The sequence below is a fragment of the Schistosoma mansoni genome, chromosome W, assembly GCF_000237925.1.
Source record: "Schistosoma mansoni strain Puerto Rico chromosome W, complete genome".
Taxonomy (NCBI): Eukaryota; Metazoa; Platyhelminthes; class Trematoda; order Strigeidida; family Schistosomatidae; genus Schistosoma; species Schistosoma mansoni.
Window position 1 is genome coordinate 7,118,389 of NC_031502.1, and position 16,581 is coordinate 7,134,969.

A 16,581-nucleotide genomic window follows, 5' to 3' on the forward strand; every position below is an offset into this window, starting at 1 on the left:
CCTCTAAAAGTTAGGAGTAGTAGACAACTGTTTTTCCCAATACGAAAATCTTTAGCAGCTTATACCCAATATTTGACGAGGTTTCGAAACTAAGACATACAGGCATCATGGTAGAAGCGTTACCATTAGACTATTCAATCAAATCCTATTGGCCCACATCTTAAATGTTGAACAGTTCTCCATGTAGCTCAACAATTGATTTTGAAGTTAGTTATTCGTAAGTATACGATTAATATTTGGTTTTTAAAGATTTGTAAGTATCAGTTTCATTTAAAAGATTCAGTGGTTTCCATGTTGATAGAGATACCAAATTAAAAATTATCCCCGATCAAAACAAATTTCCACTGCCTAAAATCAACCGAACATCTGCATCACTATAAAAGATGAAAATAAAACTCAATCTATTTTAAAATGAGTAAATTTTAACTAGTTCCCCAAGAGGTTATTTAAGGTCATTTTACGTCAAGCTTTTTCCTTCAATTTTTCTATTGACTTGTATTCGGATATTCTTAACTAATCAACTTTCATGTCAACTAATATTTCATGTATAGAATAAGGGGGAAATAACTTTTCATTTTAACTATTCTATTTGACTGATAATCTGTTTAACTATCTATATATGTATGTCATTTTCTATAATAAAAAAAATTTGACTAAATGACCTAATTAAGTGAAAACATGATTTTCACACCTACTCTAATTTTATGTTTACCTTAATTTTTGATAAATATGATGAATAGAACACTTCATAATGGAACATTTAGATATATATGCAAATAAGATAATCATAATAAAGAACACAAACAAAACATGGAATGAACTAAATAATAAGCCCAATTCTTTTTTTTATTTTTTTTTGTTCCTACAAGAAGATAGTTATCAGGAAGGATAATCATTTTCATAAAATTATAAACAAATCAATTCTATTTTATTGATTAATTTATTTTTCAATTTTGACTTATTTCCTTATTCTAGTAAAAACAAAATGAGATAAAAAGTAAATTTCATTCAGATTTCTTACTAAAAGTATATGCCGGCTTAGTGATCTATCGGTTAAGTGCTCTGGCGCGAGACTGGTAGGTCATGGCTTTGAATCTGGTGAGGCGGGATCTTGGATGCGCACTACTGAGGAGTCCCACAATAGGATGAAACGGTCGTTCAGTACTTCCAGGTTTTCCTTGGTGGTCTAGCTTCAATTGATTCATGATCTCAACTATATAAAAGTATATACTTCAGTTGAAAATGATACAGTAGGCTGAATTTTCACATCTGTATTCGTGTAAATAATAGTTTTACATCGTACGTAATATTCATCATTCAATTACCAGACTTAGGGTATCATTTGAATCAAAGGGATACTGGACAATTGTTACACCCTAGTGTGGAACTAGTCGGTAGTGTTTAGGAATAAACTTCCTAAGGGTCGAACACAGTAAATCCAGATACATCGTCATGCACCGGCTTGGCATCGGATGTTTTATATTTCAAACTTCAGACGATTTACGATAGACAATATAAATAATCTAATTCCATTGATGACGACTGTTTTATTCACGGAATGACTCAATTGATGAACTGGTCACAAAACAAATAAAGTTGGGAATGTAGATAATTAATTGCTAAACCAGTGTTTTGAAAAGTAGGCCATAAGATTCTTATGTACGGACTGCTAGTGAGTCCAAATTAAGACAACAATTCTACGAACTGCACCCTGAATTTCAATGTTACTCTTGCTGGATTGGATATGAGCTGAATTTTTATCGAAATATTAAATGGATCTTAAAAAAATATCCTCATTCAAAAAAGATATTTCTGTTTATTTAGATAAAAAAATCGGTTTACGAACAAACTCACTCTACAATATGAGTATTACTAATATTACTACTCATTCTTTAGCAGAAATGAAAATGGAATACATTACTGATCGCGCTTAATAATTACGGATTATCAAATAACAGAAATTATCAGCTGACTACAAAGTATAGAATTGCCCTAATGTTTGTTACAATTTAATTCAGAGAGTTGTTCAATAAAATGTTACATCTGGTAACCAAACTTACAAAATGAGCGAATATTATGTGGGCTACAAATAGATGTAATTATTGTTCAGTAGTTTGGTGTTTCATTGTATGGTAATATACACTGAATACATTGTAGGTTTTTAAATAATTATAATCTTTAATCTTATCTGAAAGCAACTGAAGTAAAATCATAAAGTTTGATTTCGTTCACTTTCAGGACGTTTCTCTGAAGTCAAAAATTCTTCCAAAATTTAGCTTTGTTAAATAGAATTTGTCTTCAAAAGTAAATCCTGTAAAATAAGCATAAAGGTGTGTCCTAGACTCCACTGCTATCCATTATCCATCTCTCTTTATAATGCCGTCAATTAAGGCTATATTGAGGCAATACGCACAGTATACACATATAGCCAATAAGAGACTGATCAGTTGCAGTCGTAAACATTAATGGGAAGATACAAACAAACAATACTAAACGAAGTTAAATAAGTTTGTTTTGATAGCCTTATTTGTTACTAGTTGCCTCATTATCTTAATTTCTCCTTATCTCCAAGTTAAATGTCTTATACTATCGACCGCTGACCATGTTTTTGATCGACATTTCTCGAATAGGTTGAAAGATTGGCATCTTCATTGGTTCTTGGTTTATCCGAATGCTACGATACCTGAAGTTCTTTGGAGATTTTAGAATTCTCCGGATCTGGAGTTTCGACCTTTTTTATAGTCAATTCCACGTAAATGATTGTCTACATATATATGAATCGTTTCGTGGATAGTTTGCGTAATTTATGAATACATCTATTTTGTGAGCATCAATAACTCAGGTTGAATGATTATTTCACCCGTAAGCTAATAATTATGTGATATTAAATGATGAAGAATATTTGTCATAGAGTATTTTATAAACGATTAATAATCATATTATTTATAATAATCATGACTTATCAGTATGGGGTTGTGGAAATTATTAAGGTTTTGATTGAGATCATGAATCGATTGATGAAAGACTACTAGTAAAAACAAGAAAGCAATGGATGGTTGTTTCGTCCTATTAATCTTGATTTGTTGACTTTTGTTTTAAAAGGAATAGTGATAAAAACCATATTCTATACACAAACATTGATCAATTCTAAAAAATTCTATTAATACAATGTTACAGTTAATTACCTTATATATATAGAGAGGTGGTAGGATCTTTGATGGGAAAACCACAAGACATCTAGTTTTTGTTTTTTATTATTAATTATTATTATTAATTCTAATATAATTAAAATAACCCATTGTGTCACTGAATAAAAATAAAAAGAATTCAGCGAAGAAAATTCACTTTTCGACAGTATAAAAGAGAACTCTTTCTATGAATATGGGATTTTAGGGAGATACGGCTGCTGAACCTTAATAAACGGATTTCAAATTGTTGAAAGAAAACGTTGTACTCCCTACCACGGCGAATTGTTTTCTCTAGCCGGCCCACCATTTACTTTATGTGTTAAGGATAAACTTCCGCTTTGGGCCATATCAATGTGCATCTATAAATTTACCTGCTCATGTTACATTGGCCGCACAAAGCGAGCACTTTCTAAAAAGCATCTCAGAACACTATCCGACAACGCTTTTAAAAGGAGAATGTAAAACAATTACTAGTTCTATACAGGAGCATTTAATTAACTGTGAACACATCGCTCCAAAAGAGTTTTCTCATAAAGTAATTTACACAGTCAAATGAATTGGGTCGAAGGGAAATTGAATCAACATTTTATGCATTACCGGAGCATTGGCAATCCACGAACTCAGGCCCGAACTTTGTGTGCAGAAACGATTCGTCCAACTTCTCTCATCCTTCCTTGCCCCTGATTCCCTTTAGTAGTATGTTTCGGTAATTTACCCCTTTTTTTCTTCGTTTTTATTTGGTTATTATTGATTTTTTAGGTTATTATCTTGTAATTTTAAACTCTAATCAGTTATTATTATTATTGCCTTATACAAGTTTTCTTGATTATTATTCGGTTTTTATTATTATGACCTTTATGTTTGTCGTTTTCCTTTATACCTGTCAATTGGACAATTATCAGAAGGGGTTTTGTGGAGATTTAGTATTTTTCATAGTTGAAAGCGTGAGTCAATTGAAGCTAGACCACCATGGAAAATCTGGAAACACTGGACGGCCGTTTCGTCCTATTATGGGACTCCTCAGCAGTGCGCATCCACGAACCCGCTCTCGCGAGCGAGATTCGAACCCAGGACCTACCAGTCTCGAGCCGAAGCCCTTAACCGATAGACCACTGAGCTGGCATCCAACGGTGTTAATGTCTAACTTCAACTGATCCACGAAGTTGAGCAACCATTCACCAATTGTCTTCAGTGAGTTCCTATCTCACAACAGACGTGGTTTTGAACTCCACTGGTCACTGCTTCTCACTAGACCTCCTAGATATACATCTCGTCAGTGGTTTATCGGTTAAGGGCTTCGGCTCGAGACTGGTAGGTCCTGGGTTCGAATCTCGCGAGAGCGGGTTCGTGGATGCGCACTGCTGAGGAGTCCCACAATAAGACGAAACGGCTGTCCAGTGCTACCGGGTTTTCCATGGTGGTCTAGCTTTAATTGGACAATTATCTGACCCGTGAATTAATATTTTCATCGTTATATTCCTTCCTTACCCCTTGATAATTGCGTAACCTCATTTGATAATAACTCTCGAATCCATTTATGATTCAATCTTCTCTATCTTTATATAGATATATATTTTTCATATAACTGTAAGCACGAGTGTACAGTTTTAGTGATTTTGCCAAAAAGGAAGTTTTCTTCGCTGAATTCCCCTTTAATCCAATATATTTGAATCAACAGAAAACAGTTTAAGAACATACTATGAATAAACTTGGATCATTTTTCATATACACAAAAGTCAAGTATTACTGATTAGGAGAGTTACATATAATTAAAATTGGTCCTAACGAGATCCCCGGTTTTGTACCTTTGGCAACTCAACTATTGAAATTATTATAGTATCCACAAAAAAACCCCTCTGAAATTACTTATATATTTTAGTTAACATGAAAATGTACTCTTAGATTATAAACTATTGTGTGACCTTACTCTTAAAAAATAAAGATATGAAGCTCCCAAATACAGTTAAGAAAATTAGTTACCTTTTTTGTTCTATACAAATAAATTACGCACATAATGTACAAAATACATCGTTTCAGATGACTTGGAAGATTTTTAGCTCAGGAAGTACATCTAGATTACGCTGCCATTTCTGAAATAGATTCTTTAATCATGAATCATCTATTTGTTTTTCAGGATATACTTAAAAAAACGTAAGTGATAAGAGCCTCTCTCTACAAGTGATAAATAGATTGAAATTGAAGTGATTTTTATCTTTGGTTTTACGGTTAAATCGTTTTTAAAGCATCCAGTATTGACACTGTTATCTGAGTAGATAACGCATGAATCTGAATAATAAAACAGGATTATGTATAGAAACACTTCATGAATGTTAAATTCATCAAACTGGATAACTTAATCGTGAAGCTTTTATTTCTATTGTAGTCAGAATTATTCAAACAAACTCCAAGAAGAATATTTCATCAGTAAATTGTCAAGCTCATTTAAACTGTTAACACCAACCTCGTTCACCTCATGAGCTTTGAATTCCTACCTTGTGGAAAAATATTAAATAACTTGAACATGGGTTTATAATTTATAACTAATATACATACTGATAGGAATACTGTCATTGTTTATTCATAATTTAAATAAAGCCAAATCAATTATCAAAACAATCATAATTAAGTGGGAGAATGTCAAAAGAAATCAGTAATTATTTAATTTTATGAACATGAGCTTACAAGATTTGTTTCAAAGTTCTCTGCTGAAGTATCTACAAAATTCACTGTATATACTGAACCCCATAGAGCAGTAGTTATTGAGTAAACATCTAATTTGTTATCCATTTCATCAGGATCACCTAATTCAATGGAATAAAAAGTGGAAACGGATACAAAAATAATTATTAGTTTCGTTTAAAATTCAATTTTTTTTCTTAGAAGAGACAATAATTTGGTAAAAAGCTACATAGAGTTTATTACGTATACTGTCTGATGTGTATTATGGTTCAGACTATCGTCTTATTTATCTAAGCAGTTAGTGAATATTACAACAAAAAGTGATGATTAATAGTCAATCCCATGATTCTGAACTAGTAAGTCAGAATTGTTTACAAAAGCCAAATAATTACGGTATAATACGTACGGGCTGCACTTTAAATTTTCTCATTAAAGAACTATCTTTTAACATTAATTTGTTTATAATTACGTAATAGTTGAGATAAACAATATCAATAGGGTAAAAAGACTTTGAAGATGTAATCTCTGAACTAGATGGCGTCTTCCATGGTCTTTTTGAACAACATCATCAGTAATCAAATTAAAAGAAAGCTTATGAAATCCTACAAATAAATAGTTAATGGCTTATACTGATATTTAGATCATCTGGCTCAGAAAAAAACAACACCCTTACTATTCCCCTTATGAATTATAAATATTGCCAATCACCATAAAAGTAAAAAAGAATAATTTGCATCATGTACGTTTAATTATTTGGTTATATGAACAGTTAGAAATAATGCAATTAACTAAGGTATTATATCTGAAGCAATTTATAGAGTCATTTATAAAGAAATGAAGAGCAGTATATTTATACATATCTTTAGAAGCCTGCTTCAATATTCGGGCTACCTTTCCCTGCCATCTGGATATTTCAACAAGTTATGTTTTTTCTGAGCTTATGAAATGTCTACGATCTTTCTCAATACAGGTTACAGAAAAGTAAAATCAGAGATATCATCGTGGTGGCTGACAATATGCATTGAAAAGGATGAATGTTATTCAGATGTCGATTCCTGAATTGCTAACATCTAACTGGAGATCACTCAATATTTATCACAAGGATCGATCAAGAAATAAGAGAAGGAAACTTGTTCAAATACTTTGTGCTGAAAATTCTATATTGTACCAAAATTATAATAAATTTAGGAAAATAATAATAACAACAGAACTCCCAAATATTTGTTTTGCTGAAGTTCAATGATAAATGTTATTGGAATCTTTAATTAGAAAATTCTTTTTTGCAAGTGAAGAACTCCCTAAGGGAAAGAGATTGATTGAAAGTAAAATAAACAACTTGCTAAGATAACAAAACCTTCACTAGTAACTTTTATTGATGTTTTATTAAAAATTGAATTGAAGAAATAATATAATTTTAATGTGGCTATGATAAAATAAGAAAAAAACCACCACTGATCTACGATAATAAATGACTGAATGTAATCGAATGTAAGGTTACATAACAGCCGGATGTTGTTACAAACTTGTATTTATTACGTTGTAAAAGCTAATACATCTAATGGTCGGTCATATTCTTATTAGTATAAACCAGTAATGTAATCTGAGACATTACCACTGAACTATTTAGGCCGTAACCGATCTTCATTTAAAACTAAAATATTTACACTGATTGATCACTAAATAATAACTGATGTCATTTTTGTCTGGTTCAATTGAACGTCATTTGATTAGCGTTAAAGGGTTCGACCAACATGATATTAATCTTAAGCTAGTGATTAATCAATGTAAACTTACGATAAATCCAACATTATTATAATCCAGTTTGACAGAAATACAGTGGTCTTATTTGACACCTATATAAATTGTGAAAAATAATCGAATAATACTATGGGAGTAAAGGTATGTAATGAACTAAGGACAAATTTCTCAAACTTGGTCAATTGTTTAGATAATACTTAATGTAGTGATTGAAGTATACCTCCATCTTGAAACTAATGCCAAGATAGTACGGCACATTGATTTTACATTACTTCAATTCTTACTAACAAATTATCAAAAGTCAGTGGTTAATATCCTTTCATATATAAGGGGATTTATTTAGAAAATATCTATTTCAAATTAACAGATGCCTTCCATATGTGATGTACTTGAAGAAACCCTGCATGTGAATGTTTGTTTATCAAATAGATAATAAAAACAAGTACTGATTATTATTTTCTTAGGTTTGTATTCTCTTGTTGTTAATGTTAAGAACTGCAAATGATCAATCTCTATTGAGGTATATACATACTGAGTGAACTGTTCCAATTTGATCATAAGTTTTTATCAAGGTCTAATAGTGTCTAGCAGTGGTATTCGGAACTTTTATTTCCCCTTACTTAGTAGTCACTAGCTTAATGTACCTAAGGCTATGTGTTAATGTTCATAATGATAGTTTAATAAATAGTGGTTATGTATGTTTTAGTTAAAATTGTATTCACTGAAAATGAAGCAGTTGACAGCACAGACTTATGCTTGATTTGATCTGACCTCAGGAGAAATGGATTGTATATTCAAACCTAAAATTATAGCTCAGTAAATTCATTTGTTTCATTTAATTAATGCTAAAATTAACTTATTCAAACAATGCACGCAATAATATAATAAATAAGATCTTCAAGGGATCTCTATCAGCATCACACGTGAACTAATGAATACAAAAAGTATCATTTACTGACAGTCGATCTGACTCGCATAAATATGAAATAAACTAAATGAATACAAATGTTTCTTCTTTTAAGAAGCGAGAAGGTGAAATAATATGATGACAATTCGTAACCTAGTGTAGTACTACTTAAATAGAAATATGACAATAGCCATCTAGTTCTGTTTAGTGTATACTGGTTCTCTCATATTCGACTGAGTTTGTAATTATTAATAATTTTTAATCGTACAGGTCTAAATCTATTATTAATTTTAACTGGTGTCAACTTGTGAATTTCAAGTTAGCACACCAATAGTTATTCACAGCATAAATCTAAATGATTATGTTCATGGCTTGACGGTCCAGATAAATTCTAGTTTAGAATAAAGCAGGTGTTCAGTTCCTACTGCTTTGTTTTCTGCTGTTTTTCAACTTTGATAATTCAGTAGTACGAAGTATGCAACATCACATTAGCAATCATTATAATATTTTTGTTCTATGGCTTAATTCTCACAGTCGATTAACTATCCAGGGTATGGCTCAGCTAATCTGAATATATCAAATAGCATTATTCTGAACACATATTTTAGAAGTTTTCAAATATTCAGTACTTAATCTAATAAGAATTTCCGCATAAATTAAGACGGATAGTTTCACAATGGTTGAGTGCTCTGTGTATGTAAGACATTGAAAAGGGAATTATATCCGTAGAAGTTCCAAATACTGAAAGTAAAAATAACACAGTGTGGTCAGATTTCCTGTAGTTAAATAATCAAAAATCAAGATCATTAAATTTTAAAAGGATTCCCAAAAACAACTCTGCATTAAACAATTGTTCAATCATGTTAAGATTTCACATATTGATCTGACTGATTTTGCTCACTGATAGTATGCTATGAACTACTTGTACGGACAGGTAAAAGTAGTATGTATCGGAAATTGAAGGTAGAATTCTTACGGATGGAAGAAGAGAATGGAGAGGAATGAAAGGAAAACAGAAGGCAATCAAAATATCAACGGGAATTGAAAGACGATGGGACAATTCAAGGGATATGCGCAAATAGTGTTTTTTTAATGTATTGTTTTCATATTTTACAGATAGAGCGTGTAATTTTTCTTAACTGAGTGATTTGGTTTATTTTTAACAAGGTTTTCATTCATTCCAATGATAATATTTTGCGTCAATACACTGAAATGGTATATATGAACTATTTACATCAATGGATAAATAATCTATAAGGTCAGGTAGAGTATATTAAATAAACAATATATAAAACATAGTAAGCTACCGTTGTGACGTTTACATACCACTCACTTATTTACTAATCTAATGAGTACATTACTTTATCCTCATTTATTCAGTTTAAAGAGAAAATCTCCATGGTGACTTTGTTTTTCTGTTGGTTTCTACTTTAAAAACATGATTTCTGTATAATTTACCAACAAGGAATTGTAACTATGGTATCAAATCAGCAATTATTAATTAACTTTGATATAAGTTGTAAACTACTTATCCATTTGCCTATTCAATAAACGATATATTATATACCACTGAATAAGAATAGTAAGTAGTATGATGAAATGTTTCACCTTCAGACATAAACGTAAACTGTTTACATTTTATATATTGTTTTCAACCATGAATAAGTTTTCAGATATTTTTTTGTTCGTGGCTCACATTTTATTCCGCAAGTCAGTAAATAAATACCATGGTTATTAGAGTAAGTTATCTCGACGTGTATTAACACTAAGGATAAATCCTAGAGATTGTTAAATGTTATAGTTTACTTTACGAAATGGCCTTTGTTAGAGAACGATCGAAAATCAGTAGGGGCTGGATAGTTGTTTTGTCGTAGCATAGGAATCCTCAATACTAGAAAACTGTTGCCCAGTGTTTTGAGTTAATTAAAGTAAATTATAAATTATTGGGTCCCGGCTGAGTAGTCTAAAGGTTAAGTGGTCACTACTTGGTCTGAAGGTTTAAGGCTCGATCCATGGCAACTGTCAAGCTCTGCCTGGCTTTCAAATATTGTCTTACTAAATCCAGCTACTGATATGAACTAAGAACTTTGATCATCAATTTCTTTTTTTATATATAATAGTTCTATAACTTTAAGACTCATTATTTAAAGACAAATCGCTCGAAACTAGCCACTGTTGATAATTGAAAACCAGTAATGACCGCCCGATATCGCGAACTGGTTGAAGTTATATATTTTTACCATTTGATCCCGACTCTGGTATCCAGAGATTAAACATTCTTTAGCGATCTTGCGGGACCTGAGTTTGATCCCAGATTGCATGGCGTCATGACTGGCTACTGCTGAGGAGTTGAACTTCAGGATGAAACAGCTGTTAATTCCTTCCTTTACTTCATTGTTGGTTTATCCAAGGTCAGTTCATTATTCAAAGTATGAAAAAGTCAATGACTTTTCATAATTTTGATTATACATATCGTGGTAAGACAACTGGGAACTATACTTCCAAAGTTTAATATAAATAATTATTCTGTCGTTTATTTCTAGTTAACAATATGAGAAATATAGTTTGTGGTATAATACAGAATTAGTTTGAAAGATCATAAATATTTATGTGAATAGTAAATTTTTATGAAATAAAGCTACTTACAACTTGATGAATTTCCATGCACTAATGCTGCCAACTGATGACATAGTGAAGTTTTACCAACACCGGATACACCTAAAACTTGTACTTGATAAAATGTTAGTCCTGGTTCATCAGCAAATACTGAATCCAATGATAACGGTACACCTAATGGACTTGTTGGATTACTAATATCATCCATTGCATAGGGAACAGATGGTACAGATTTTGGTGGAGTTAAACATAAATTTGAATAACTATTAGTCATTGATGTATAGCTTAATGTTGCCGTCAAAGGACGTTTATATAATGATGACTTATTTAAGGGATCTTCTTCAGTACTAGCTCTTCTAAGTTGACCTTTTCCAGGAGGTTTTAAATAACTTGTTTTATTTGATCTTATGCTTTTTGTGTCCGATATACTTCCACTATTGTTATTACCATAATCAATAATACATTTTTGTCTTTCTAAACTGGTTTCACGCATTGAATGACTCCGAATATTGGTAGTGGATAATGTAGGATGTAATGATGTTTTTATGGCAGATCGTTTTTTCTCTTGGTCTCTATGAACATTAGCTATATGACAAAAATAATCAAACTCATCCATGATATTACCAATAGTTGATGTATTCATTTGATTAGATTTATTTTGATTGTAAAGAGTACTAGTTGATGAACAATCTATGTTAGTACTGTTATTATTTGTTGGATTCAAATGATCAGCAGGATTCTGAAAGGAACGTGATTGTCTCACTAATTTACCACGTCTGCTACTACTGTTATAGCTACATCTACTGGTATTAGCAAGATTGCATGTGTTCGTTTCTAGTCTAACGTCTAAATTATTTTGTGTATGTAATTGTTGGCTGGACAGCGCTCGAGCTCGGATGCGATCAGTAGAATTATTATCATCCAAATAATGTTGATAACACATATCATTATTATCATCAGTATTGTTTACATCAATATGCGATGAAGTGGATAGATTATTGTGCATCGATAAACGATTTGAGTTTAGTCGACCTCTTGATGTTTTAGAATATAATGTAAGTTCTGGAATGAACTTATCTTTTTCTCTCTTATAAACGTTGTGTTCATCATCGTTATTATTATTATTATCATTATCAATATCAACATCATTATTCATATCTTCATCATTAACCAAACTAATTTCTATCGACGGTGTGATAGTCAAATAACTACGTTTTATAACTGATGTTATTGAGTGATTTTGATTGGAATTTTCATTATCAGTATTATCACAGCTTGCCATTTGTCTACACAGTGATTTTAATTCAGTATGTCTGTATAAATTTGCTTTTGATGGATAATTAGAGTGTATACTATTATTATCATTTAATTCATTTGTAAAACGACTATCAAAACTTGATGCTCTCAAAATATTATTCAAATTTGGTCGATATCTGTCTGTTGTATATATAGTTGAAGGTAATGGTGTTACCGGTAGAGATGATGATGATGATGAATAAGATTCATCTGATGTAAAAATTGGTTCAGATATAGGTAGACTTAAGTGTATAAAATCATGAATTCCACTAGATAGATGATGTATATTTGTTGGTGATCTGTATTCTCTTCTTCTATTTTCAGTGGTATATTTAAAATCTCTTATAGATTTTTGATTATGATCTATGATAGTTGATGAATTATCAAATATTGATGATTTGTTTCTTTGTAATGATGGAGTTGATGAAGTCGATGATGTTAATGACGCTGATGATGATACTGCTTTCGGTGTATAACAACTATTTTCAGACAAATCAGAATTTGTATTTAAATGAAATCTTTTATTCTTATAATTTGGTGGAGTTTTTCTTGTAGCTAATTTAAAATAAGAACAGAGAAATGAAAAGCAGAGTTAACAATAAAGTTTTTCTTTTCAAAATAAAATAAGTAATATAATAATCTCTTTTGAAAAGTTGATCACAAATAAATTGGTCATTTGAAAGCTGGAATGTGATTGGCTATTCATTGACCATTTAAATAAATAAATAAATATATATATATATATATACCAATCGTAAGTAATTTGATATAAAATTGATAAGCAACATAGAATATCCTTAGTATTACTTACATTAACTGAATAGATTTGGATAATCCACAACTTTTAGTTTTGTTCTTAAGTTAATCACAACAAAATTGTTTTGAGCATGAGACATTTATTACCAATAATAAAGGTTGATGATCATACAACAGTGCGAACTGGATAAAGTTAGACAAGAAAACCAGTGAATACTGAAGCAGTTGTTTAGAAAAATTAGCGCTCACTGGGAGACCCGAGGGTGCGCTGATAAATCTCACACTAGTAAGTATTTAGTGGTTTAAAGTTTTTAGTGGGTGTTTAAATAAGATCAGTCTGTAAACCAAACGAAAAATATTGATCTTCCAAAAAGTATGGGAAATTTAGTGAGTTAATTCAAAATCGCTATCAGGAGAATATATATATATATATAATTCAGCCAAGTAAGAGATAAAAATGTTACAAATTTCCTATGAATACAAAGATTTGGATTGTTCGCTCGAATCCCCATAGCTTCTGGTTTATGTAATAGGCGAGACGGAATCCCATGAAAAAAACTAATAGAAATACGATAAGTCACTTTATATGGCCTATTTCTATCTACTACATGACCAAGTGTGATAGAATAGTTCTGAGTAATGTTGTGACAGTACCCTTTCCCAACCACGAAGAGTGGTGTTCACTAACTTGTTGGCCCAGTCGTCTGGTTATGCACTCAACATATCGTTGTCTTTAGTGGCTGCTGAATTCGTAAATACACATGGATGTGGCAAAACCAGGTAATATATCCTTTATTTGAGGAATCGCCATAGGTAGGCTGGAGAACGACAGACATAGGTTAGCTGTATTAAACATTGATTCAAACCTTGATTGTTCTTACCACAATTAGTACACTGTTGTCACACTATCGGTTTATACTTTTTACTTATTATGTTTATTTATATTTATCTATTCCATTGTTATCAGTGACTCATAAACTATCTTAATTGGTTTAATAATTTCATAAATGCATATAAATATTATTGTATATTAAAGCCTGATAAGGATCTAATTGAAAACAGTATTGCAATCAGTAAAGTGCCTTAAACAAATATAAAAGGGTAAATCAATCCTCCATGGTTCGAAAAGGTTCTTATATTAATATCACTTACTTATGTTAAGTGGTCTAAACTTTATCTTCAGTGATAAAGACCAATTGCGATAAAATAAAACTGAAGATAAATTTTTTTAACAACATATTGATCGAAAAGAAAATTTGCTCCAAATTGATTACCTAGATTCTATTTATTATCTAAAGAAACTTAATATTCTTGCACAGGATAATCTTTGATGACTAAAGTTGGAGAACAATCATATGAATATCGAATTTCGAATTTTCACACGAAATATATGTTTGAAGATTTCACTTTTACTTAGGGTATATTACGTTTGACTATTCTAACTCACGAGTAACCATAACTTACGGATTAAGTTTCATGCTAATTAATGCTGGTCAACAAGACATTTCTCCAATCTTGATGAAACTGATATTCTCTGTGTGATTTATCCTATCCGTCCCGGTATTACACTGAGATACATCTTATAAATGAATCAGTGACAAGTAGATTTTGTTTTTTTGTCTTCCTGTTCAAGGGTGAGCAGGTGTTTTGAATTTAGACTTGAACATAGTCGCTTAAAATTGTAAATCGAGGTTATTTTGAAGAAATTCATGAATATGTAGTTGTATTTGTTATTGTCTACTAAGTAGTGTAGTCAAAATTAAATTCTTCAAAAAGCAGTTAAAATACTAAACTGGTAACGACAAAAGAAGGGAACCGCACTATAAATTATGTAGTTTGATAACGTTACTAGGCATCTCAGTGATATTATAGAATATCGCACATACTTTCTGGTGAAATTTTTATTGGAGTCTTACAGATTGCAATAACTATTTAGTTATCCTCATTTAAAAAACTGGATTATTTCCAAAAAACAAAATATTGGCTGAGTTATTTCCCCAGCAAAAGTATAGTAAATTACGGCTTATAATCAATTATGTATTATGCTTTGATGAAGCAACAATATAGTTACGAAAATTCACAGCTACCTTTTTGTCACTCCATGAAATGGAAAGTTGAAGTTATCATATTATTTGTTACAAACACATCTGCAGCTCTTATGACTAATTACAACTATGAAGATAAGGTTTGCATAAATTACATCACAATTTAAATGATGAACCAAGTTTTGTATACAGCAGAATGGGTCAATAATTTTACGATTTTGATAAAATTGCCAACATTGTTCCTTGAATATAACCCGATAGTTACATGCAAGATTTCTTAAAACGATTATATCCCACTAAGTTTAGTGAGTCACTGAAGTCTTTCAAAAGAGGGATGGATAATTGGAAATGTAAAAACAAAGGTTGGCTAGTGAAATTAAGTTAGATTTTCACTTTATTCTGTGATCCCATTTTATCCGCTAAAAACTTTGGTGCGTCTCCATGTTTTTGAGGTTTTTATTATTTCTGATTTTTCGTAAATTAGTATAACTTGCTTCTTCAAAGAAAAATATAACATAATTCAGTCGTGAAACGTCAGAAACCCAATCTTCTATTCTTTAAAATATTACAAATATATTATTGAAGATTTCCATTGTGAAAATTAGAACAACGTTATCGTAATTTAATATTCTTACTACTATCATTACACCTGTCTTCCCACTATCAACTTGTACTTTTACCTATTATGCTCAGTGACGTATTCTATTTCGTTGTGATTATTGACTCAAATAGCCTTGATTGGTCTAAAATTTTCGTATAAATATTCATGTATATAAGAGTAAAGCCTGATGACGATCTAATTGAAAACAATTGTTCGCTTACAAGTTTTGTTCAAATATATTATCGCGCTATCATAGCAAATCTAAGCTACTCATAGCTTGTTTGAAGTGGTAAAGTCGAACTTTGCCACTGGCGTTTTCAATCTCAATACCTAACAAACTTATATAGTTGTATAGCAATAAGATCTGGTGTATACAACAGCACATGAATGTCGTTACATCTATCGAATGAACTCCAAATACGAGGAAACACAATAGCCGAATTCAAATAACAAACACTGCCCGACTAAATGGAAATATCGAGGCAATCCACTCAGGATGCAAATATCTCAATAAAGACTGATTATTTATAGTCATTAACACCAGTAACGAGGAAATGAAAGTTCTTTTAAATGAAACTATAGTTGAAATCATGAGTCAATTGAAGCTAGACCACTATGGAAAACCTGGAAGCTCTGGACGGCCGTTTCGTCTTATTATGGGACTCCTCAGCAGTGGTTCGAATCTCGCGAGGTGGGATTGTGGATGCGCACTACTGAGGAGTCCCATAATAGGAC

At 31.3% G+C, this 16,581-nt stretch overlaps 1 protein-coding gene across 1 annotated transcript; it reads right to left on the minus strand.

The window, feature by feature from the left end:
• Nucleotides 1–5,577: 5,577 nt before the first annotated feature.
• Nucleotides 5,578–12,154, minus strand: Smp_139050 (hypothetical protein; the record flags this gene model as incomplete). Its single annotated transcript, XM_018800062.1, has 3 exons — nt 5,578–5,676; nt 5,871–5,989; nt 11,179–12,154. 3 exons carry the CDS (start codon nt 12,152–12,154, stop codon nt 5,578–5,580), a joined length of 1,194 nt encoding a protein of 397 aa, XP_018653913.1.
• Between the last annotated feature and the right edge of the window lie 4,427 nt (nt 12,155–16,581).